The sequence below is a fragment of the Ochotona princeps genome, chromosome 19 (assembly GCF_030435755.1).
Source record: "Ochotona princeps isolate mOchPri1 chromosome 19, mOchPri1.hap1, whole genome shotgun sequence".
Lineage (NCBI taxonomy): Eukaryota > Metazoa > Chordata > Mammalia > Lagomorpha > Ochotonidae > Ochotona > Ochotona princeps.
In genome coordinates, this window is record NC_080850.1 from 43,094,470 (window position 1) to 43,117,962 (window position 23,493).

The 23,493-nt window shown below is 47.8% G+C and overlaps 1 protein-coding gene across 1 annotated transcript in view; it reads right to left on the minus strand.

Moving 5' to 3' along the window:
- PRDM6 (PR/SET domain 6) overlaps positions 1-23,493 on the minus strand; it is a 96,992-nt gene that overhangs the window by 10,050 nt on the left and 63,449 nt on the right. Inside the window, exons 4-5 of the mRNA XM_004586363.4 lie at positions 21,597-21,721; positions 12,528-12,870 (exon numbers count right to left, since the gene is read on the minus strand). Of these exons, the coding sequence (XP_004586420.2) occupies positions 12,528-12,870; positions 21,597-21,721 (468 nt within the window). The remainder of the gene's footprint in view (positions 1-12,527; positions 12,871-21,596; positions 21,722-23,493) is intronic.

Here is a 23,493-nt window from a genome sequence, read left to right on the forward strand (position 1 = left end):
ACTTCACAGTCAGAGAGGCAAGCATGTGCATCCAGGAGAGCAGAGCTGACCACAGAATGGCTGATGCTGCACTTCCCTTCAAGGTACCACCAGACAGACAGGACTCCCAACAATTCCCTGTGCCCAACACCTCCAGCCTGAGAGCACCTGCAATGGATTCAGAGACACCAGGGTAGTTGTACAACTTGGCAAAGCCCCGTCTGAGCAGAAGGGTTCAGAACAGTCGAGGTGAGACCTGCGTGGGCTCCTCACCTTGATTAGCCATGCATATCGGCCCATCATTCAACCTGTCTCACCAGTGCGTCCTCATCTCCCATCATGCTCTGTGGCAACCAACAGCTCTGTGTCCAAAGTGCAGCTCACAAGCGACAACATGAGCCACTATGTCCAGCTCCCTAGACACAGAGCGTTCCAAGTGCACGTGCAAACACACTTACCAGAACATGCAAAACTCCAATCTGCTGGTACAAAGTGAGGAATTCAGAGCCGCACACTTAGTTTTGATCATGTCAAAAACCAATGTGGGGCCCGGCGGCGTGGCCTAGCGGCTAAAGTCCTCGCCTTGAACGCCCCGGGATCCCATATGGGTGCCGGTTCTAATCCCGGCAGCTCCACTTCCCATCCAGCTCCCTGCTTGTGGCCTGGGAAAGCAGTCGAGGACGGCCCAAAGCTTTGGGACCCTGCACTCGCATGGGAGACCTGGAAGAGGTTCCTGGTCCCGGCATCGGATTGGCGTGTACCGGCCCGTTGCGGCTCACTTGGGGAGTGAAACATCGGATGGAAGATCTTCCTCTCTGTCTCTCCTCCTCTCTGTATATCCGGCTTTCCAATAATAATAAAATCTTTAAAAAAAAAAAAAAGCAATGTGGTGTTTTTGTATCCTTAGGTACTTTGAACAGTAAGATTTCAGCGCAGAGTATGGTTTTATGTAGAACATAGAACTCCAGTGCACCTGTCACCCGCTACTATGGCACAGCGAGGCAGCCCTTGGGAGGTGCAGCACCAACACTGCCGGTACAGAACACTCCTCTAAGCTCTTTCCCTATCTTTTCAAAGCTTCTTTTTAAAATAAGTAAATTATCAAAAAGTCATTTTGGTGCTGACGGTATGCCTTAGGGTTCCATCCTCAGAACGGGTACACAGGACAGAATTACCTCTTCAAACCCAACAGGGGGTGGGGCTAAGGAAACAAGGCTGCCCTTCCACAGTGCCGGACATCACAACTTCGTAGGGGGGCAACCCTCCAGCAGGTCAGCCTCATCCTGACTCTACACCTCTCAACTCACAGCCCAAGGCGGGTCTTTGGGACAGATAGGTGCCACTACTTAGCTGTTCATTCTGATGGCCAACAGTCCTAGTAATTGCTTCATAGTCCAAAGGTAAGAATTGTTCAGCTTTCAGATCTATTCAGTCCTAACTGTAAAGCACTGTCTCCCTCTGATATACCATGGCAGGAGCAGCATGCCCAAACTGGCACTGCTTGGTGTTTTGCCAAGTCCTCTATCATCCAGCTAAATGGAACTCTCTTAAAAGCATTTTAGTCCCCAAAACTGGCGTAGGCATCTAACACGCCACCATTCTCAAAACAAACACCACGAGTATGCCTCACTCAGAGGCAACACGTCATCATCTTTGTCACTGATGGAAGTCTCCAGCAGTGGTTGCCCAGCTAGAGAGATATCTAATGAACAGTCTTCAAGAAGCTCACAAAAAAAATGCATAGTATCAAAAAATTCATGGATTCCAAAATAATGTTTGCACCAAAATAAGCTCATTTTCCAATTTCATTGCCCCACACACTTTTTGAATTCCCATACAGAAGTCACTGACTCCATGAAGCTGTTGAGCCCATAAAATGTAGCAAGTGCAACCGAGAAAGTCAAGGATTATTTTGCTTAACTGCAACCAACTGAAACAGTCTCTTGTGACAAATTCAACACGGAAATATTAAGCTCCATGAAACACGAGAAGGTACTCAATAAACACATAACTTGCAAACAGGCTACAACAGGGCAGAGTTAGTTAGCATGCGTCATTGCTAGCCAATTTGTAAGAAGAAAGAAAGCAGCGAGACAATGTCCTACATCCTTGGCATTCTGCTCCTAGCAGCTCCTTTCCCAGCAATCACTCCAGCACAGTGTGCAGTTCATTTACTTTGAGTCTGTAATTGGTTTGGTGTACACAGAGGAAAAGGATGAAACATGTCACACAATTAAGTGTGGTTTGGTTTCAAGTTCTCCATCCCTTCTTTGATTCTTCTTCTCTGGCATGAAAGCCTTGAGGACAGTCTTGCTTGCTTGGGGCTCCATTTTCTCCTCGACCCACACGAGCCAAAACAAGTGTGGAGCCCGCAAAGCTCCAAAGTGAGGCTACTTGAGTCACCACCAGCTGTGCAGTGAGGAACTTACTGAGCTCAATGTAGTGTCACAAAGATATCAGAAAAGTGACCAGACGGCAGAATGCAGGGCCTGGACGCTGCAAAGAAGGGGACCTTTGCCCTTAAGGACATCAGAACACGGGCAGACGCCGTTTCTGGAGACCACTATGCTGCTCCCACTTCCAACCATCACCTTCTTGGAGCCACTTTGTCCCCTGGCATGACAACCTCCCACTGCAAACAACGGAACCTAAAGCACAAATGTGAAAGCTGACATGTGCCCAGGAGGGGGAAGGCAGATTTCCCCATGGTCGCAAACAATCACAAAGGAAAAGCAAAGGGACGCAAAATACCGATGTGTATGATCCCCCTGTAGAAAAAAGAACGTGACCATCAGAAGCTAATCCAGAGGGCCCAGAGTGACAGCCTAATGGCTAAAGTCCTCGCCTTGCATGTGCCAGGATTCCTATATGGGTAGCAGTTCCTGGCCTGGCTGCTCCACTTCCTATCCAACTTCCTGCCTATGGCTTGGGAAAGCAACAGAGGATGGCCCAAGGCATTGGGACCCTGCCACTACACGGGAGACCTAGAAGAAGCTCCTGGTTCCTGGCTTCAGATCAACTCAGCTCTGGCCATTGCGGCCACTTTGGGAACGAACCAGCAGATGGAAGATCTTTCCCTGTGTTTCTCCTTCTCTCTGTCAATCTGACTTTCCAATAACAATAAATATTTAAAAAATAATAATATAAAAATCCCAACTGTTAGAAGGTAATCCACACCAATGGGAAGTTGCGCTTATGCCTTTCCCCAAGCAGAAAAACAGAAGAGAACATGCACTTCTAACTCCTGGATCCAGCAAAAAGGAGTCAAGCTGTGCTGACCTAGGAAACACACTTCAGTAAAAAGTCAAATGTTTACGGAGTCCCTAAACAACATCTCGGCTGGTCTAGATTCCAACTGCTCTTTCGCTTTGCATTTTCTCAGAAAAAGAAGTCAGCAGCCTGGGAAAAAGGAAAAAGAGATGTTTTTTGGTAGTGTTTGTTTAATATTAACAAAACTTAAGAGCAACTGCATGACTCCAGGACCCAGGGCTGTATTTTAGGGATGAGTCAGTCTTTCTTTGCCAGGAGAGAGAGAGAGAGAAAGAAAGAAACAGAGAAAGAGAAAAAGAGAGAAAGAAAGAAAGAAAGAGAGAGAGTTAGTTAGTTCAGTTTGAATTATGCAGCAGAAAGCAGCAGTGCTGGTATCCCTGGGTATCCACACGCCTCTCTCTTTTTTATAGCAAGGCATAGAATTTCTGATGGCTCCTCACAGGAAAAACACAAGGAGGCACACAGTCACTTTGATGAAAGTTCCAATGTCTGGAGTTTCACGGCCAAATATTCCATCTGTTGAGTGAAAAATCTCTCGGACCTCAGATTCAGGCGCCTGTTTCAGATTTGGACCTGTCTGAAACTCTAACCTGTTTACCTTCTGACTGTGTCTTCTGGGTCTCCCTGCTTACCTGTGGCTCTAGCAAGACGTCCTATCAAAATAAAAGCCTCTAGAGTGTCCCAACAGGAGGGAAATGGTTTCTGACTGCTAAGCTTGTCCGCTTTATACAGCTGAATGGGCCTTGATTTCCCAGAATGAAAAAGATAGCTCATACCTGGACCCAGCCACTGTGGTCTCTGCACAGACAACAGCCCACAGCAACAAGGGTGACATTTTCTTCTGTAATCCTGCCCATTTCTATTTAGGCATTCATTGGCACAGTTAAGAATTATGGAGAACATTTTTACTCTCAAAGATTCTAGTACAAAGACAGCCCCACACGACACTGGATTCCAGAACAGGATAGAGTTTGTTGTCGTACCTGGATGAACCGAGTGAGTGGGGAGAAGGGATTGGCCCCCACTTCCACTTGCTCTTATTTCCAACAATCACCAGCATCCCTTGCTCGTCCCATCACAGGGAAAAGCTGCACTTTCTTTGCCTGTCAAGTATGACTTCTCATTCTTCAGCATGGTGGTAACCACTTGCCACATTTTCAACAAAACTCAGAGAAGAGAGGAGCAGGAAACCACTGCTTCCAACATCTGATGCCTTCTGGCTACACACTTGCACCACAGGCACACCTCATCTCCTGTGGGATGCCTGGTCACAACACACTTGGGTGGAAGGCTCTAGAAATTCCAGCAAGTCCAGTACAGGATAGGGGCCTCTGATCACTAACACTAGACAAATTATTCTGAAATAATTGGGAATCAGGTCTGACTTAACAACCTCTCAAGAAATTGTACTAGATATCTTCAGAATCAAGATGGCGGAATAGGGTAGGACACGTTTAAACAGATGGAGAAATAACAGCCAGTGTGAAGCAGAGAGGGCCCATTTCAGGAAACAGGAGAGGACAGAACAACAGCAGAGGAATACCTTGAGACTAACAGAAACAGGAAAGCAGCAGACACAGAGGTGTGGTGTTGCAGTGACTGATACCCCAGTGGCAATCAGCTAACGGTGATCTGAACTCCACCAGCAGCTGGAACTCCACCAGCAACAAGGTGGGAAGGGATGTTTACTGGGAGCTCAGGAGGTGAACCCAAAGAACTGTCCATCCTGGTGGTCTGTTTCATTTGATCAGGAGCAGAGACAGAGCAGCAGCTCCCAAACAGGGGGTGTGGGAACTAGGTGGATTTTACAGCCCAGTCTGCCTCCTAGAGCTGAATTGGGCGCCATTTTGTTTAAGGAGGCGAAGGCTAAGGGGCAGGACTGGGCATGCACAGTCCTGGGAGTGAACTCATTTCTGACTCAGTGAACTGCAACAACGTGGCATCCTACAGGTTCCATCCAAGACAGGTCCGGGTACCCCTCAGACCTGACAGCTGGCAGATCAAGAACTCTAGTAGCAGCACATCAGGTGCCATTTTGTTCGGGCCTTGGGATTCGGGGGCAACTGCCGCTCCTCACAGTGTGGCGGCTGTGGGGGGTGCCCCTGCCGGGTCGGACCCAATGCTGGGGGCTCACGCCAAAGACACTGCCGCAAGGCAGTGAACGAGTCCTCGGCCTCATCCAGGGCAGCAAGTGCACCATGTGGTGCCAGGCTTTGCCTGCTGGCCACCCGGCCGGGAAGCTCTGGGGTAATGGATGTCCGAATTGCTGCTTAGATAGCTCTAGGGTGACCCCACTGTTTCTGGGTTCTGAGTCAATCCTAAAGATTCCCAACGCCAGCAACTCTTCTTTTGGAGAACTTCTAATCACTCAATAATGCTGAGCTTTGAACACCTATAATGCAGAAGATAACCCCCAGATTGTCTAGCAGGATATTTTTTTGCCTGACATGATGGTGGTTCAGGAGGCTGGTCACATTAGGCAGGTCCATAATTTTAACTAGCACTCTAGAACCTTATCCTGGGGTGGACTCTGTGCAGGATGTGTGGGCCACACCCTGTAGAAAGTTTGGCCCCACTGGTAAACCTAAATGTTAGGTGGTTATGGACTAAGCTAGGTGTGACCAAGGAGCCTGCCATCAATCACAGGTAAAGGGATCCGCCAAAGACTGGACTGGGCAAGGCAGCAGCACCCAAATGTGCATCCTGAATAGGTTGTGGGGTGGGCCGGGCTGCAACATTCACCAGCTCATACAAGGCCAAATGGGAGGCCAGAGTACACCGGGTACTGGCCTAAAAACCAATGGCATGTATGTAAACTGGGTTTGGGAGTGGATCAAGTGGAGGTACTTGGGAAGCTCCCCTGGCGAGTCATAGCTCTCGCTGGTGAACACACCGTCCAGATCTGGGGGTCGGACAAGCAGGGCATAGTAGCTCCAAAATGTGTAAATTGGTAATGGAACGTAATGTACTGGGCAGGACTGAGCAAACCTTTGTTTACAAGCAAAACTAGAAACCAGCATGGAACACAGGTCATACCGAGCTAGGCTCTTGCACCTACTGGTCCTCAGAGCAACCACGGGCAGGGGCATGATTTACAGCTAGGAACAAGCCCAATCGGGGAGGTAACGGGACACCCTAACTAGGTTGAGGTTCCCACCAAGGGGCGTATGTGCTAGAATTGGGGCTGCGTTCTATCTAGGAAACTGTTGCAGTCACCCGAGGCACTAGTGTGGGCTGGGATTGGATGCACCAGGCCAGTTCAGACCCCAACACCATCTGGTGTCATGGAGAACCAGGGGGTAGATGTGGGACTGACTAGGCTGGGTCTCAACCCCCTACTGAGCCATGCGTGAGCTGTATGTGGGTATGGACGAGCCATGGCCAGGCTGAAACATCCAACAACAAGAACCAGAATGGGGTGAAAGCCAGCCAGGAAAAGCCACTGTCCCTATTAGGACAGGACGTGAACTGAGTTGGGTTGGCTCAAGGACCCCCTGGCATGCGCAAAACCTGCCATTGGGAGGGGTTCTGATGGAGGAGCCTGGGCAACTCCTCTGGCAGGACACAGTCCCTGCAGGTAAGCGCAAGAAACATGATAGGAAACAGTCCAGAATAGGCCATGGAAAGTTTCCCACTGGCACACATTCAGCATGGGTCAGGAGCAGACCAGGCTCAATCAGTCCATATCACCCACTGGCAAATCCGATCACCAGATCAGAGTGTGGGATGAGCCGGGTTTGGTTGCGACAAAACCAGTACACATTATGGAATGCCAGGGCGTGGTTGCCTGTACTGGATATGAATGCAGCACCCAACCAGCACACGTGAGATCCAGGAAGGAAGGGAGGGGCAGAACTGGCGGGGGGATTAAGGGGCTGGTTCCCTCGCCAGACAGCTACTCCCACCGGAGAGCATGGGCTGGGATAGAGACAGACTAGACTATGCAAGGCTACAACACCTGTGCGCTGCATGTGGAATAGATCAGGGAAAAGCCAGGCTGGGCTGATTATTCCTGCTGGTGCAAGCATAAATTAGAGTGGGTGAGGGATGTTTGGGCATAGCCGCAGAAGCTGGCACTGGGGACTAATTCTGTCAAGTCAAATCACAGAACCACCTAAAGAGTGCATAAACCGGGACAGAGAGACCTGGGAGGGAAAAAGTGGGTTCCCCCTTCTTGGGTCACTAGTCCCGTGGGAGGGCATGAAAACTAGGACGGGGGCTGGGATGGCTAGATAGAGAGGCACTCAACAACACCCGTGAGGGCTGGATGGTTGAGTTGGTTAGATAGAACTAAGCTTTAATACCCATTGACAAGTGCCAGAGCCAAATGGGATGGGGGACAGACTGGTCTTCTGCTACACATACTGGCAAACCAGGGGCGGGCCGGGTGAGGGTTATCGTGGGTCGCCCAAACTAGGCTGCAGCTCCCACTGGTTAGTGTGAGGGCCGAGTACGTGCTGGGCAGAACCAGACTGGACTGCAACACCCATTGGTTCCAGTGCAACTGGGGACTGAAAACAGAACCAACCCAGCAATTGCAACCACCAGCTGATCGGGGTGATGGACTGTGCTTGCTAGAACATGCAAGAAACTAGTCTCGGAATACCTCAAAGTTTCTTTGGAGATCTCCCCAATCGAACTGCTGGACTCAGAACTCTAATCAAGAAAAGACAGAAGACAGAGCAGATCAATCATTCATCTCAGCTATATGTTAGCAGCGAAAAATGGGGCAAACGGAGACTTTATGATGGACCATATCAATCAGTGGACGACCTCATCGAGCGAAACTGGCAGCGATTCATAACTGGAGAACTATTAACACCACTCGAGCACATATCTCAGAGCATGCCCCATATCCGGGACTCGGGGTGGGCGGGAAACCGGGTGGGGCTTCTCCCTCAATATCCTCCTTTACCTCAGATACATGATGGAAACAATATGGACATAATAGTATTGCTCACTTCCCTATCCCCCTGAACCTTTTTTTTTTCTTTTTCTTTCTTTAACTGTAATTAACTATGAAAAGATTGTCAACAACAACACAATAAAATAGATTATAAAAAAAAAAAAAAGACTGCAGGGGACAGCAGTGAGCTGTGCATGTGCTGAGCTCAGCTAGAACTTACTGAGCTCAGTGCATTGCACTGGTCCCACATGAAAATAATAGTGACTATGGTATTGTACAGGTCAAAATAGGTCCATGCGACCCTCAGACCTAACAGCCAAAAGGTTCCGGCAAGATCAGCACCACCAACAACCTAGCTATATAGGACACCTGGTGTCTCCCTAATCCTGGGGCCTACTCCAACCGGAAGTGGGAGAAAGGTTGTACAGACAACAGAGCAGCCTCAGCACAGTATCACAGGAGGTGGAGATCATGGTAGAACTCTAACATAAGAAGCCAGACCTGGAACTTGCTGGAGGGAGTGGCACAAGTGACTGCAAAGAGCTGTGTACCAACTGCAATAAGTAAAACTGAACTGTAGACCTGTGGGTGACACAGCTTAGAAACCTGTCCCAAGGAGAAGAATCTGATAACCAGAAGTACAATGACCAGGAGCAAAGGAAGAGAAAAAGGCACAGTGAATATTACTGAAGACTCCCCTGCAAAGGAGCAAAACCCTCTGCCAACCTCAGAGTTAACTGAGGAAGACATCGAGAAAATGGGGGATACAGAATTCAAAAGACTTGTTATAAAACTTCTTATTAACAATGAGAAGCACGTAAAGCAGGCATCCAAGGAATTCAAGAAATATGTCACACAGGAAATGAACCAAATGTAAGCTGATATATCAGAAATGAAGAATACAGAGTAGCAAATTAAAAGTACAGTGGAGAGTCTCCAAAGTAGAATGAAGGAGGGAGAAGAAAGAATTTCATAATTAGAAAATATTTCTTGTCACCAGGAGAAAACAAACAAAAAGCTGGAAGCAGAGCTGGATCAGGCAAAAAAAAAAGTATTCAAGAATTGAAAGACACTATTAAAAGGCCAAATATAAGAGTTATGGGACTCACAGCAGGTGCAGAAAGAGAAGCTGGGTTTACAATTGTATTTAATGAAATAATGAGGGAAAATTTCCCTAATCTAGGGAAAGAATTGAGAAACAACATCCAGGATGGGCACAGAACTCCCAACATGGTTGATCAAAAGCAATCTTCATCGAGACACATGATAATCAAGCTCTCTTCAATCGAACATAAGGAAAAGATCCTTGAATGTGCACGTGAAAACAAATCAACAGACATATAAAGGAATGCCAATTAAACTCACAGGAAACTCTACAATCCAGAAGAGAATGGAGTAACATATTCCAGATTCTAAAAGCAAAAAATTTTCAGCCCAGGATAATGTACCCAGCAAAACTTTCCTTTGTCCTTGAAAATGAAATAAAATTCTTCCACAGTAAAGAAAAGTTAAACGAATTTGCCTCTTTCAAACCTGCCCTACAAAGGATACTTACAGATGTTCTCTTGACAGAGAAAAAGAATAGCGCCCACCAAAACCAAAGGTAAGTTGGAAGAACATCCCAGTAAAATAACAATAGAAGACTAAATCAACGAATGATCTATTCCTGAAATGACAGAACCAAATTACCACCTATTTGTGTTAATCCTGAATGTAAACAGCTTAAACTCATCAATCAAATGTCATAGATGAGTAGACTGGATTAAAAAACAAGACCCACCTCTTTGTTGCCTACAGGAGACACATCTCACCAACAAAGAGCAGCGGAAACTGTATCTCATGAATTTTGATTTTTTGTTGTTGTTAGTTTCATCTCTTCCAAACACTTTCTTCCGATTAAATTCTTCAATGACTCATAGATCACACAGAACCATCATTTTCTTCAAGAAGATTCTTGATTTTCTTTTTCATTTCTTCAGTGACACATTAGTCATTCAGTAACATATCATTTAGCTTCATGGTGGTGTTAATTTGTTTTTTTTTCTTCCTGTTGTCTTTTCTGTTTTGGGGCTTTTCTTTTAAGGGGATGTACAGTAACTGTGTAATGGAGACTATCGTATCTAGCAGCATGTTACTTAACTTTATGGCTTTGTAAATTTCTATTTTTCTTCCTGTTTTTAATTTTGTATTGTGGCTTTTCATTTAAGGGGATGTACAGTAACTGTGAAATGGAGACTATCATATCCAGATGTGAGGATACAATGCAGTATGCATCTCTACTTCCAGACAAAGATGGACTCCCAATGAGACTGTTAACTATATCTTAACAATAGGATGCCAGACTGTGCTATTGTCCCTGCCCGCAATGACGGACATATGACTGGGTAAGAAGAACTATGCTATATTAATGATATAGGGGAACTCAGGGGGAGGGAATTAAGAAGGAGATAAGGGAAATCCCAGGGCCTATGAACCTGTATTATAACATGATAATAATAAAAAGTTATATATATATATATATAAAAGAAATTGTACTATGTGTCTTCAAAGGGTTCATAACACTGTATATATAAATGCTATTCATGAATTTCAATTTTTTGCATGAAAATGCATTTTAATTCCCCACAGACTTTTTGAAGTACTTTTGTATTTTCTGATAGTTGACATGCATGTATTATATATAAAACTACGGTATTAATTTTCAGAACAGATGTCATAAGGACTTAAATTATAATCCACACATGGTTTTCTAACTGGGGTCAGATAAAACATTGTTTCAGTATCTTTTTATTGACCATGAAATAATTTCACTTCTTTCATGATAAAATTATATCCAGTCCCCAGAAACTTTCAACTTCATTGTATTTTACCTGTCACTTTGTAACATGAACTTATGCAAATAATAGATCCATACTCATTCATTGACATAATGTTCAGAATAATGAACACTGTGGTGTGTTTTTCATACTTAAAACTACCACATTGCTTTACCAAATTAAAACGCATGTATGCTGAAGGCATTTTTGCAAGGAAGGTAGGCTTCCAAAACCCTTTCCTACATGAAGAAGAAATACTTTTAAATCTTGTACCATCTCTAGGGCAGCCTAGACAGCGTTGCCTCTACCAGGCCCAATTGTAAATGTTCCCACGTTAACCAGTTACAGCAGAGCTCAAGGCTGAGAAAGGGCTTTCCAGAAGGGCTCAAATTAAACTGTACACACACAAATGTGCGTATGTCCACTTAACCAGCTGCTATTCTGTCTCTTGAAAACTCCACTCCCCTGCAGCACACCACCTCTCCCCTCCTCTGCTTGCGTTTTCTAGGCAAGCCCAGAAAACCCCATGAAGTGGGGAGAGAAGAAACAGGTGTAGGTTACTGGCCAGCAAGAGTTAAATGGCTTGCTGCTGGTTAACTGACAGCAAATTTAAGAAAATAATTTCAGTCTCACATCCTAGTTTCCGAAACTGTTTTCTATGTTGATAATTCCAAGCACTTTTCCAACACTATGCTTACATATTCTGGTTTTAATCAAATCTCACAGGACGTGACGTAGAGATAAAACACGAGCAGTCCCTTCTTATTGAATTCATTTGATTTTTGTCTTTGGTGCTCCTAGCCATCAAGACTGTTGAATAAACCAGTTTTGATTCATAAATAATAGTTCCATTATATCTACTGTGCCACTCGTCAGAGTACCTGAAATTTTAATTCACTTGTTCAGCTAAATTTCATCCTCAGCTCATGGCCATAAAATTCTTTATTGACAAACTTTCAAACCAACTTTGACTCTGAGGTATCTAGTCAACATTTTTCTTGTGTGTGGATATTAGTTTATTGAATAAATGGCATCTGTTTTCCTCCACATCACTGGCAGACTAGGTATTTCCTTTTGACAGCTTCACAGGATTTATGGGTTTGCATGCTCTGAAGAAAAATAGTACTAAGCAAAAAATTCCAATTCATTACCTCTTAGTACTTAATTAAGTTCATACCCACGGCACACTGGAGGTGAACTCTGAAATGACTGTGACAGCCGCGGAGCAGCCGGCTATATTATCTCTGAAAGATGGAGAGGATTCTAATTACCCTGACCCCAGTCTTCCATCCGTGATATTCATAAACGCGTCTTCTATTCGGCTTCCTCCGAGTCTCGGACAAAACAATGGCATAGCAGGTGCCACTGGCTCCTCACCGTAGCACCTGCTTCCCAGTGGTTCCAACAAGTCCATCCAAGGCCCTCAGCCAGAAGGCACATACCCCTCATCACAGGGCTTTCAGCCAGGGCATGCCTGGAGCTGGGGACCAGAAGCCACAGCCAACCCGTGGGAGTCCCTAGGCCAGGTCAGAAGGAGAGGGCAGGGGCAGGCTCACCTGTCTGGGTTCTGGGTGCACACATGCATCTGTAGTAGGATCCGCTGCGTGAAGGTCTTAAAGCACTGGCCGCATTTCCACAGGTGCCAGTCACTGAACTCCGAGTGCAGCTGGCTGGTGGAGGTGGGGCTGGCAAGCACTCGCTGGTTCTTCACATTGATCTGGTTAAAGCCCGATTCCATGGGCCCAGACTTGTCCAGCAGCGAGAAGTTCCTGCTGCAGGGCGTCTGTGGGAAGACGACAGAGCGGGGCTGGGAGGCGGTGGGCAGCTTGCTGCTCTTGCTGAACGGCTGCAGCGTGTCCTGTCTGCACATGGCTTCCATGACCGTGGAGGGTACATTCACTAGGAGGACAGCAATGGGTGGACGTCAGTGTCACGAGCCTTACGGATAGCACAGAGACACACACTGCTCACATTGTAAAAACTTGCTTTATCAGGACTCGACATCCTCAACAGGTGGCTCAAGGAGGTAAGGCACATTTAATAACATGGCCAAGCACACAGACGAAGCACGTACCATGTGCTCGGGGTGGTCTTTACCCTCAGGAAGGTCACCTTGGCCTAAAGACATCCATGACGACATAATGAGCCCCACCCTGCACCCTATGTATTTGGAGGGGGGTGATCCAGGTAGGAGGCATAACACGGGAGAAGAATGAGAAACAGCCCCTGCAGGGTGGTCCTTCACAGAACACAGAAGGGGGCTTTCTGCCCCCAAGACAGACCCAGTCAGCCCAGCACAGGGGATCAGAACAAAGCAGGGGCAGAGATGAAGGGGAATGGTGAGGGAGGAGATGGCTGGCAGGTGGCGGGGTCGGAAGGGAGATGGGCACAGTGTGGCAGGTCTGGGGCATAGCGGGAACAGTGCTGACCTCGGAGGGCACTCAGCGCTGACCTCGGAGGGCACTCAAAGTCTGAACAAATAATCAAATAAATGAGTTCAGGGCTAGAAGGAGACCCAGAATGTGCCCCAGAGGACAAAGAACAAGAAAACATGACACAGGTTTTGGGGAAGGATTGAGTGGAGCACAGTTCCCAGGCAACATGTACAGAGGAAGAGGGCAGAGTTGGGGTGGCACAGAGCAGTACGTGCACCTTGGGCTATGGGGTCAGAAAGACCCCAGGGGCAGGCGTTGGCCCAGCAGCAAAGATGCCCAGGTCCTCTAAGAGTCCTTGGTCTGAGGACCAGCTGCACTCCAGACACTACCTCCCTGCTTAATGCAAACCTTGGGAGGCAGCAGACGGTGACTGAAGCACCAGGCTTCCCTTCACGCCCCTGGGAGACCAGTCTGGCCCAGCCCCAGCTGCCGCCAGCATTTGGGTGCAGAACGAACCACTTGATGGAGGCAATCTCTCTCTAGTAAGTAAACAGGATTAAAAAGAAAGACTTGGATACAACGAGTGATTCTGCCTTTAATGAGCCTGCTGATCCCCTTGGCTTTCAGTGTCTCTGCCTCCCAAAGCAGAACGGTGGTATAAATAGGTCTAACAATAACAGCAGCACAGCCCCAGGACTGGGGTGGCCTACACTCAACTCCACTAGGCACGAGGCTTGTGACTACGGACAAGCACCTGAACTGGTCACCTTAAGGATGGAAAGAGGGAAGACGCCCACAGCTTCCTATCCTGAGACTGGCCTGGGGCTGACCCAACAGAAGCAGAGCTCCATGGACTCACCCCCAAACACCTGCAGTCTCGGGGTGAGGCCTGGGAACGCAATCTAAGCCCCCCACGTGTGTGGTGGGAACCTCGTTTCTTGAGCCATTACTATGGCCTCCCAGGGTGGGTCAGCATTCGCAGAAAGCTGGAGCTGGCAGCTGGAGCCAGCAGTGGAGTCAAGGTACTTCGAGAAGGAGCTCAGATGTCATAACCAGCATCCCACCCGCTGGCCAAACACCATCTACTGCGCACACTAAAAGGTCAGGAGGAATGCTTGGCTTATTTTGGCGCTTCTTAAATTAAAAAAAAAAATGACGGCAGCATCAGAGGTCAAGTACACCCCGTAATTGGAAAAGGCAAAAAAGCAGGGCCACTGGTAGGTGTGCGAACAATGCCTTGCTCTAGTGAGTCACACAGGACAGTGTGGCAGGGAGACCACGCAACACACATGTCATCAACATGCAGCGATGTGGGGGGAGGTCAACATGTGGGGGGAGGTCAACCGGAAGCGCCACTGTCGGGAAGAGGGACCCTGTGCCTTTGGGGACAAACATTAGAAATACAGCTCTAAGCATGGATGACAGAGCCTGGCTGATCACTCACACTTCTGGAACGTGACCTGCTCGATCAATTCTCAAAAATTAAGGCCACACAACCCTTACATGAAGACACAGGAAGCTGTGGGCCAGGGGATTTCTGTAAGGTCTGCGATGATTAGTGTGGGATGGTAATAAAGAAACACTGACGTGTGTGTAGCTAACCCCTTGTAGAATCATCAAGGACGTTTGGGAGTCTGATCTCCTGGCGTCAGTGATAGCACTCAAGCATCAAGATGACATTGCTTGAGATAAGATGCCTATCCCTTTTATTCTTTTCCTTCCCAAAGCAAACATAATTGGAGTTCCAGCACTGGGAAGGCTTGCACTGTATCTGCTCTTGGCCCAGTCCGTTACTGCACTTAGGAATAAACTCAAGCCTATGGCATGAACACAAACTTGCAATCTAGGGAGGAGAAAAGAATAGGAACGCATCATTTTCATCAATGCAATCACATGGCACTTGCCCCCAGAGGGCTAGGCTTTCGTGTTTTTTAAAGCAGGAATTTTAGGAAGGATTGCTCTTCCTGCATATAGAATCCTCACTGGTTGTGGCACCTAGCAGAAAGTGGAAGGTGACAGGGAGCAAAGTCAGAAAACACATTTTTTATTCTGAGCCCTAGAAGACGGCCAAACCTCTTCCGGCCATGGAGACACAAACAAGGAGCTGGGGCACACGCTCAAAGCCTCGAAGACGGAGGAAAGGCAGGGGAGAGCGCAAAACACAGAGAGTGGATTCAGAAACTGTGAGCCCAGGGCTAACTCCACGGCCTACCCACTCAGTGCACCTGCGTTTACCGAGCACCTGCCGATGCCTGCCGCTGGGCTAGGTGCTGCAGAGAGAGCAAACGGAAGCCCCCCGGCCCTCCCACCTCGGAGGGACAGATAATGAGTGATGCTCTCTGGAAAGCACTGATTCCGCTTCACCAAACCTAAAATCCTCTCCGTGGTGTTGTTATCAGTGCAATCATTGCAAGACACCTGAAGCTTCCCAATGATTAAACTGTGACAAGTCGAGGCCGCCACGTGGCTAAGCAGGCTGTTCTCCATGTGCAAACAGTGGCTTCTCTTCATGTCTTGGCTGCTCCACGTCCCATCCAGCTCCCTGCTTGTGGCACGGGAAAGCGACGGAGGACGGCCCAAAGCCTTGGGACCCTGCACCCGTGTGGAGACCTGGAGGACGCTCCAGGCTCTTGGCCTCAGATCGCCTCAGCTCCCGCCCTTGTAATCATTTGGAGAATGAACAAATGGTGTGACATGGCACCGTAAGATCAAAACAGGGAGTAGCAGGAAAGCAGAGAAGACCACAAAAAGCCCATGGAAAATGGAATAAAAAAATAAGTTTATTTAGTTGTAAAACGAAAAATCAGGACCCAAAGACCCGGCCTGTATTAGGGACTACTGCCCTTGCGATCCCGGGGAACCTGCATGCTGAAGGGTGCAGGCAGTGTCAGGGCAAGCCAACGAGACGCTGTGCAAGGCCTGCAACACCCCGACCCAGGGGGAAGCAGCTCTGGACACATCAAGCAATGGACGAAGGCCAATGTGTCCAGAAAAGGGAGGTGGAGCAGAGCTGGGAGCTGCACAGGGGCAGGAAATGCAATGCGACTGGCTGATCGCAGCTGTGTTGTTATTCAGACAGGGAGGCTGGACTGGCAGCAAAATGAACTGGGCATGGCCAGTCCAGAGATGCATTCTTATTTTTGCAAAACACTTTCAGGCCATGCAAAATATGTCTCAGGATTTATGAAGCCCATGGGCCTTCATATGAAAGAATTGGTTTTTTTCTTTTTTTTTTTTTTGAAGATTTGTTTGCTTGTTTGCCTATTTGGAGAGACAGACAGCAACAGAGAGACAGAGTTATTTTCACCCACGGGTTCACTTCCCAAATGTCTGCAGCTGTCGAAGCTGGGCCATGCCAAAGCCAGGAGACTAGAACTCCATCCAGGTCTCCTGTGTGGGCGACAGGAGCCCATGTAACTGGACCATCTGCTGCTGTAGTACCCAGTACATCAGCAGGGAGCAGCTGGGGCTGAACCGGGACCCTTATGGAATGGAGGCGTTGCAGCTGGCGGTTTAGCCCACAGTGCCACAACGCCAGCCCCAGAACTAAAATTAAGACAGTATCATGGCAGGCCAAAAAAAAAAAAAAAAAGTTTTAACACCAAGGCATGGAATGATCAGATGTGGATGAAAAGCAACACATATATTACGTTACTGTTTGTGTAAAACAGGGAGGGAAGCAGAACAAGAGTGACCAGAGAAAGGAAGGAGGAATATGGCTGGATGCTGTAATGAGCAGTTATCTCCACAAGCAAAAGAACTGCTCCTTGTGACTCAGTGTCTCTTAGGAGGACACAGTGACATCATCGGCCTTTCTGGACTTTGGGCCATGGGACAGTTCTGTTAACAAAACCAAACACCACTAAGACAGGAAATGAGACTCCATGCTGGCTGCCACCATGTAAAGACAGAAGGACCCAAAGCGGAGTCAGCGACACAGGTTGGAGTGTGTCGTGGTGGCCGTTGACAGAAGTAGATTCCAGTTAAGAGATTTTGAGATGCTCACTCTAACTTCCACCTGTGAGTTCACGTGTACCAGCCCCGTGGCAAGGGGCGGAAGCGCCACAGCAGGACCCCCTGCGGCACCCAGGAAGGCAAGTCTCCTGTAACACGGACTTTCCCCATGTGCCTTCTGCTTTCAGCAGGTGCAGCTGCTTCGCATGCACATCCTGGGGCCCAGGATGGATGGTTCCTCCTCGGCTGATGGGCTTGGGGGCAGCATGTTTCTAGCTCCCTATTGAGGGCCAGGACTGCTTCTCTTGCTTTCTGGGGATTTTCGTGGGGAGTTCTGTCCCAGCTGTTGGTATTCGAGACATCTAGAACATGGATTTCTCCGTGGCATCCAGGCTCAGCCTGGCTCAGACCTTGGCCCCTGCATTGTGTTTTCTGCTGGCCCCTGTGCCACGTTCTGGACTGTGTTTATTCAGGGAGGGTCTGACCGGCTGCACCACATGGTGCCTCCCATTGGGGCGTGCCCACAGCTGCTCTTGCTGGACGCAGGGATGCAGGGATGCCCAAAGGTGGCAGGGAAGGGCTGAGAGGGAGCTTCCTGCCCGTGGGCTTGCCTTCTCCTAGGCAGTGGAGATGGGAGTCACGAAGCAGAGGCGCTCTTTTCCGTCTTCTGTTCTTGGGAGGTGAGAGGCTGGGCTCTCTTCTGCCCACCTCCTCTGCGCTCTGCTACCCTGGCTCCATGCACTCAAGCAGGAAAAGCTGCAGAGACCTAGACTCCCAGGGATTTTTTTTTTTCATTTCCTCTGAAAGGAGCAGGAAGGCAGTGCGGTCTCCACACCCTGCAGGAGCTAATCCCCTCCTGGAAGCAGCTGCACTGCTCCTGGCGGATGCCATCTGTCGACACGGCCGTTCCCTCAACCTCTCACTCTGTGGAGCTCCATGGTGCGGCTAACTGTGATGTCTTTCAAAGAAAACAGCAGGGCAATTGCTCCCAGAGCCCAAGCGCCTGTATGAGGTGCTGGGGGCCTGCCCTGTGGTGCCCGCAGTGCCCCTGTTGCCTGCCTCAGCTGAGCACTGCACAGAGCTTGCCCACCACACACATGCCATAGGAAATGGGTGCTTTCGGTGTTGAAACAACCCCGAGGAAAACGATGTCTATAAACCAAAGTGCTTGGTCAGTAATCTTCACTAGGCAAGGTCCTACTTTCCTTTGGTCTTACTCCAGGTATCAGATTCAACTGCAAAGAAAGATTGAGCTAAAATCCTTAAGCCCTTGTCTCAGGACTGCTGCAGACCGCGTGTAGGGCACCAGCATTTTCTCAGGTCCATCTTTGTTCTCCACAAGCTTCTTTTGAAGGAACCTAATTTACTCTGTGGTAAGCCCAGGGGGACACAAACAGACTTAGCAGTGTAATCCATTTGAAATGATTCGAAGGACTCTAGGTGGGGTGAGAGCAGCTGTACAGCTCTCTCCGCCCTTTCACATGGGTGTGCTATGAAATCACAGAGAATATTCTAGAACAGATTCTATACAGCCGCATGTCCCTCCATGAATCATGTGGGATGGGACAGGCTGTCCCATAGGTAGACCGAACGTGGGCCATCAACCTCACACTATCTGACCATGCACTCTGCTGGTATGCGGCATGACAAGTCCCATGACTCTAGGATAGAAGGACTGTCGCCATAAAGCATTTCATTCAATGACATTGTTCCCTTTAAACTGCTCTAACTCCTGCTAAGACCTCTGAACAGAACCCGAGCACTTGCTCGGCTTTCCTATCGAAGCTCCAGTTTCAAGCTGCCATGGGGGCTTTGTGAATCTCCCGCTAAGGATTCTGGGAACTACAGGATGTTGTGTATGCCCCGGGACAGTGTGCTGTATCCCTGAAGCAACACCCTTGACAATGCACCACAGAGGTTTGGACCACAGAGAAGAAAGATGAACTGAGAAGCAAACCCTGCGTTGTTCCAGAAAGCACATTTCCGATGGCATGAAGGGCCACATGTGAAAACCACCTGTGGCCAGGTGGTTGTGAGCGACACACAGGTCCCAAATGCTCCATCCCATCCTCCCCTTACTCTCTTCCCCAAGGCCACTTTCCCACCAGGCTGGCTCCATCCAAAGAACAGCATAGTAAGGTAGAAGCCAGTTGTGGCTGGACTTCCCACTCTGGGGCCCCAGCGTCCAGAGTCAGAAATGCATTCCCTAAGCAGTCATGCCCCCATTTCTGCTGCTGCCTCAGAACTCAGTAAAACAGCTTCTTCCTGGTCTTTACACCAAGCCTGACCACCAGCCCACCAGCCCCCCATTTCTCTCTCTCTCTCCCTCTCTTTCCATCTGCTCCGCATCCTCAGCATCCAATGTGTTATAAATGTTGTAGACTTTCAAAGTGCATGCAGAGTCCATCTGTCCGCCCTCTATACATCTACACTAGTGCGACCCAGTGTAGGTGCCACCTCCCTGGATTCCCGGAAGCACTGTCCCAACAGAGCCTGCCCTGCCCCTCTTGGCAAACACAACTCCTGCCTTCTTCTCTACTGCTATTCTGCACTTCCCAACACTCCTCACCAACTCACAGCCTATTTTCTTACTGATGTAAATACCAATACTCTGTCTCCTTTTCCAGAATGCAAGTTCTGTGACAGCAACCATTCTTGCGTTTTGTTCCCTGGCATATCTGCAAAACTCCTGGCCCATGACAGGTGCTCAGTAAATATGAATGCAATGAGTGAATGAATGAATGAAGAATGAACCTTTGCACCATGTGCTCCATGATGTAGAACCCTGGGCCTTGTAAGTTTATTCCCATTTTCCAACACTCAAACAACAAGGACATCTACAGAGTTCACGGCAGGTGGCAATCAACAGGAAAAGGAGGACCTCACAACAGTGCTAGAAGGTGAGGCAATGTCAAGGCTTGTGCAAGACCTCCCATCAGCAGACGACTTGGGCTGGCACTGGTGGTCTGCCACGCAAGGACCTGGACCAAACTTCAGGGGAGGCAGGGCACAGAGGCCTCTGCGTCCACATCTGCCTCTCATACCAACCACACCTTCACGCCCAGCACTTAGACTGCCCCCTAGGAAAACATCCCCTCCCCACATAGGAGCGCCCCCCGCTGGGAAGAAAGTTTCCAATGGAAACTTGGGAAGCAAGAGGAATGCACCATATGTCCAAAGATTCTTTTTTTTTTTTTTTTAATTGAGATTGGTTTGGTGTAAAGTAGAAAAGGAAAGTTGATAGCAGTACTTTTGAAGGATTGTACTTCTGACAAAGCATCTGAATACGGGAAAGAAATATTTGAACATCAGCATTCTGACCAGTGGAATCATCAACATTTTTGTTGGCGCTCATGTACATATGTATGTGTGTGAGAGAAAGAAAGTGGGGAAGGAAAATGAAAAAGGAAAATAACATTTTCTTTAAAATGAAATTTTTCTTTCTAGGCACAAAACAGATCTTTCATCTCTAAACTCCCTGCCTAGCATAATATTAAATGATTAGTTCACACATGAACGAATGCGGTGACAGGAAAATGTGGCATCCACACACCCAGTTCAGTGACTCTCACTGAAGCAAGCAGAGCCACCCAATCCTGTTTCAAACAATGGACATCGCCATGCAATGGCTTCCAAAGAACTGATAAAACAAAATTAGCTTTTTTTGAAATTGTTACAAAATTTTTCACAAAATTCAAAAACGCGGTGGCAGGTTCACACTTGCCTCAGTGTTAGATTACTGTTTCAAAGGTAATGGTTGTCATGGTAATGAAGACTGGGCCTACCTATGGTTTTAGCCAAAGCCAAAGAAGGACATGACTTTCCTCAGCTGTACACCTGACAGTTGGACACCATTCTTCACTCCCTGCCAGCTTAGAGGGAGGCTCACACAACGGACTGCAGAGGGCAATACTGGCATTTTCTCATCATTTTTTTCCTACACACTGGCTCCAAGACTAAATTCAGAGCGCAAGTTGTGTCTTGAGCTGCTCTCATAACCCCCTGAGGTGCCAACATCGAACCAGACACACAGCAGGTGCACTGGGAATAGTGGCTGCCTTAACTTGCCTGCCAGTGATGATTTACAACTCTGGCCAAGGCTTCGAGGTCGTGCATAAGCAAAGAAGGGTGCAAATGACATTGGGGGGCAAGGAAGCGGTGGGACAGACCTGTGTATGTCTGCACCAAGTGCCACAGTGAACCACATGTGCGGAGTCTCAATCAACACTTTTTCAAACATTCTCTTTGAAACAGGTTATGTTAAGATGTGAATTCAGAGCTAAAAGAAATTCTTACAGTTTTCATCCTGGGCAATGCATTGTAAGGGGATCCCAAAGAAAGACGTATAGCTGTCATTGTACCACACCAGAAGCTCGGTACCCCTGGGGATATCTATACAGGCTCGGTAGAATATATTCGACCTATTCAAAACAAAAGAAAACCAGCTTAGTCGCACGTAAGACTCATGTGTCCCAATCACATTGTTATTACCCACAAACTTCTGCCCAGCTCCACCTCAGAAGTTTCTGTTGACAACCAGCATATCACCCCCATCAGACCGTCCCCAGCAACCAGGTACAGTCTGCACAGAACACAGGATTTCCATCATGACCCCACAGCAGGGCTCTGGCTGAAAACACACACACTTGGCCCTGGACACGGCAGAAAGACAAGAGTGTATTTTTTTAAAAATAAACATATATGCAATATATAACTCACACTGATAAGAAAACCCTTTCTCTTGGCCAATCACAGAGACGCTGCTGCCTGAACTCCCCATGTAAATTCATGCCACTGATTTCTTAGTTGGAGGAAAAGCATTTAGTACATTCTTATACCATGGCAGGGGGAGTTCCCTGATTTGCAATAAAATCAGGCAGCTCTCTGACACCAGGATAAAGAGAAATAAAAATCGGCTTTGTTGCCTTTCTTTGAAAGTTGGGTACAGGACAAGAGGAAAAAGCTGTGCTGTGAAATGGATGGAAACTCGATAAACACAGGAGGCGCACCTGACTCCGGCTGAGGGATTGCACTCCGAAACGGCATGGCTGGGGGGGCCAAGGGATAAACACTTGTTACAGCAGCTTCGGTTACTGGGAAGAAAAATCCACAGAATAAAAAAAAAAAAAAAACCAACGTGGAGCCAGTGACTGGTTTTCTCAATGAAGAATGGCTACAAATATTAGCCTCAAGGTCAAGATAAAAGTGTTTAGGGTTGGTGGGCCTTAAATTTCCCCTTTCTGCAACGGAGCTATGGCTGTAGCAGGGCAATTTGTTCCTTGTACAACACTGCAGACATCAGGCAAACCCTGCTGCACATTTTTCACGGCGGTGAGATATGCACTTGTCAACATATTTTGTCACCACAAAGTGGCTCTTGGCAATAGGATCATCAAGATCAATAAAAAAGTGCAGATTCTCAATATTTTACTTGCAGCTGCAAAAATTTCATTTATCTTGTTATTTTCCTTACTCGCTGCCGTCCTGTCTCAGGAGGGCACTGCTAGCTAAGCAGAATGTTTGCTCCAACATTCTATGAATATCTGACAAAAACTCCAGCCGCCTGGCTGTCCGGCCTGCGCCACTCTTGCCTCGGCCGCTCTGAGGGCTGTGCATTTTATTAATTCTTTCCACTGCTACATAAAAAAAAAAATCAAAATGGGAGCCGAGCTATAAATCACTGGCATCTCCTAACTTGAGAAAAATTGAGTCCACTTTGTGCCTCACCCTCGTAACATTTCATCTCTCGGTTTGGCGTTCCCTCATATAAACACAGCGCCCGGCAAATGAATGTGCGAAACCTAAATGACACACTTCGCCGCTGAAAGGGCGCAACTGTTTTCGAGCGATGGGTGGTCTGCCGAGGCGGGGGTGGGCCGGGGAGGGGAGAGAAAACTGTGTAAGTGTACACCATGCCTTACAAGCAGGCCGCGCTTCCAAAACTCGCAGAAATCTCTGCGTGTTGGGGCACATCAAAGGGATTTTCCCGGTTTTAAATAATATTTCCTTTGTGGTGGGGTGACTCATAAAGATAGCTCCACCATGTCCTAACGCACTTGAAGCAGAACTCATGCCAACAAACATTATTGTCAGCCTCAAAATAAAAACAAGACGTTCAGCTAAGGGTCAATCAATCAAGGACGCTTTGAAGAGAATTCCACTTAGATATTACAAATCATAACAGAACGAATTT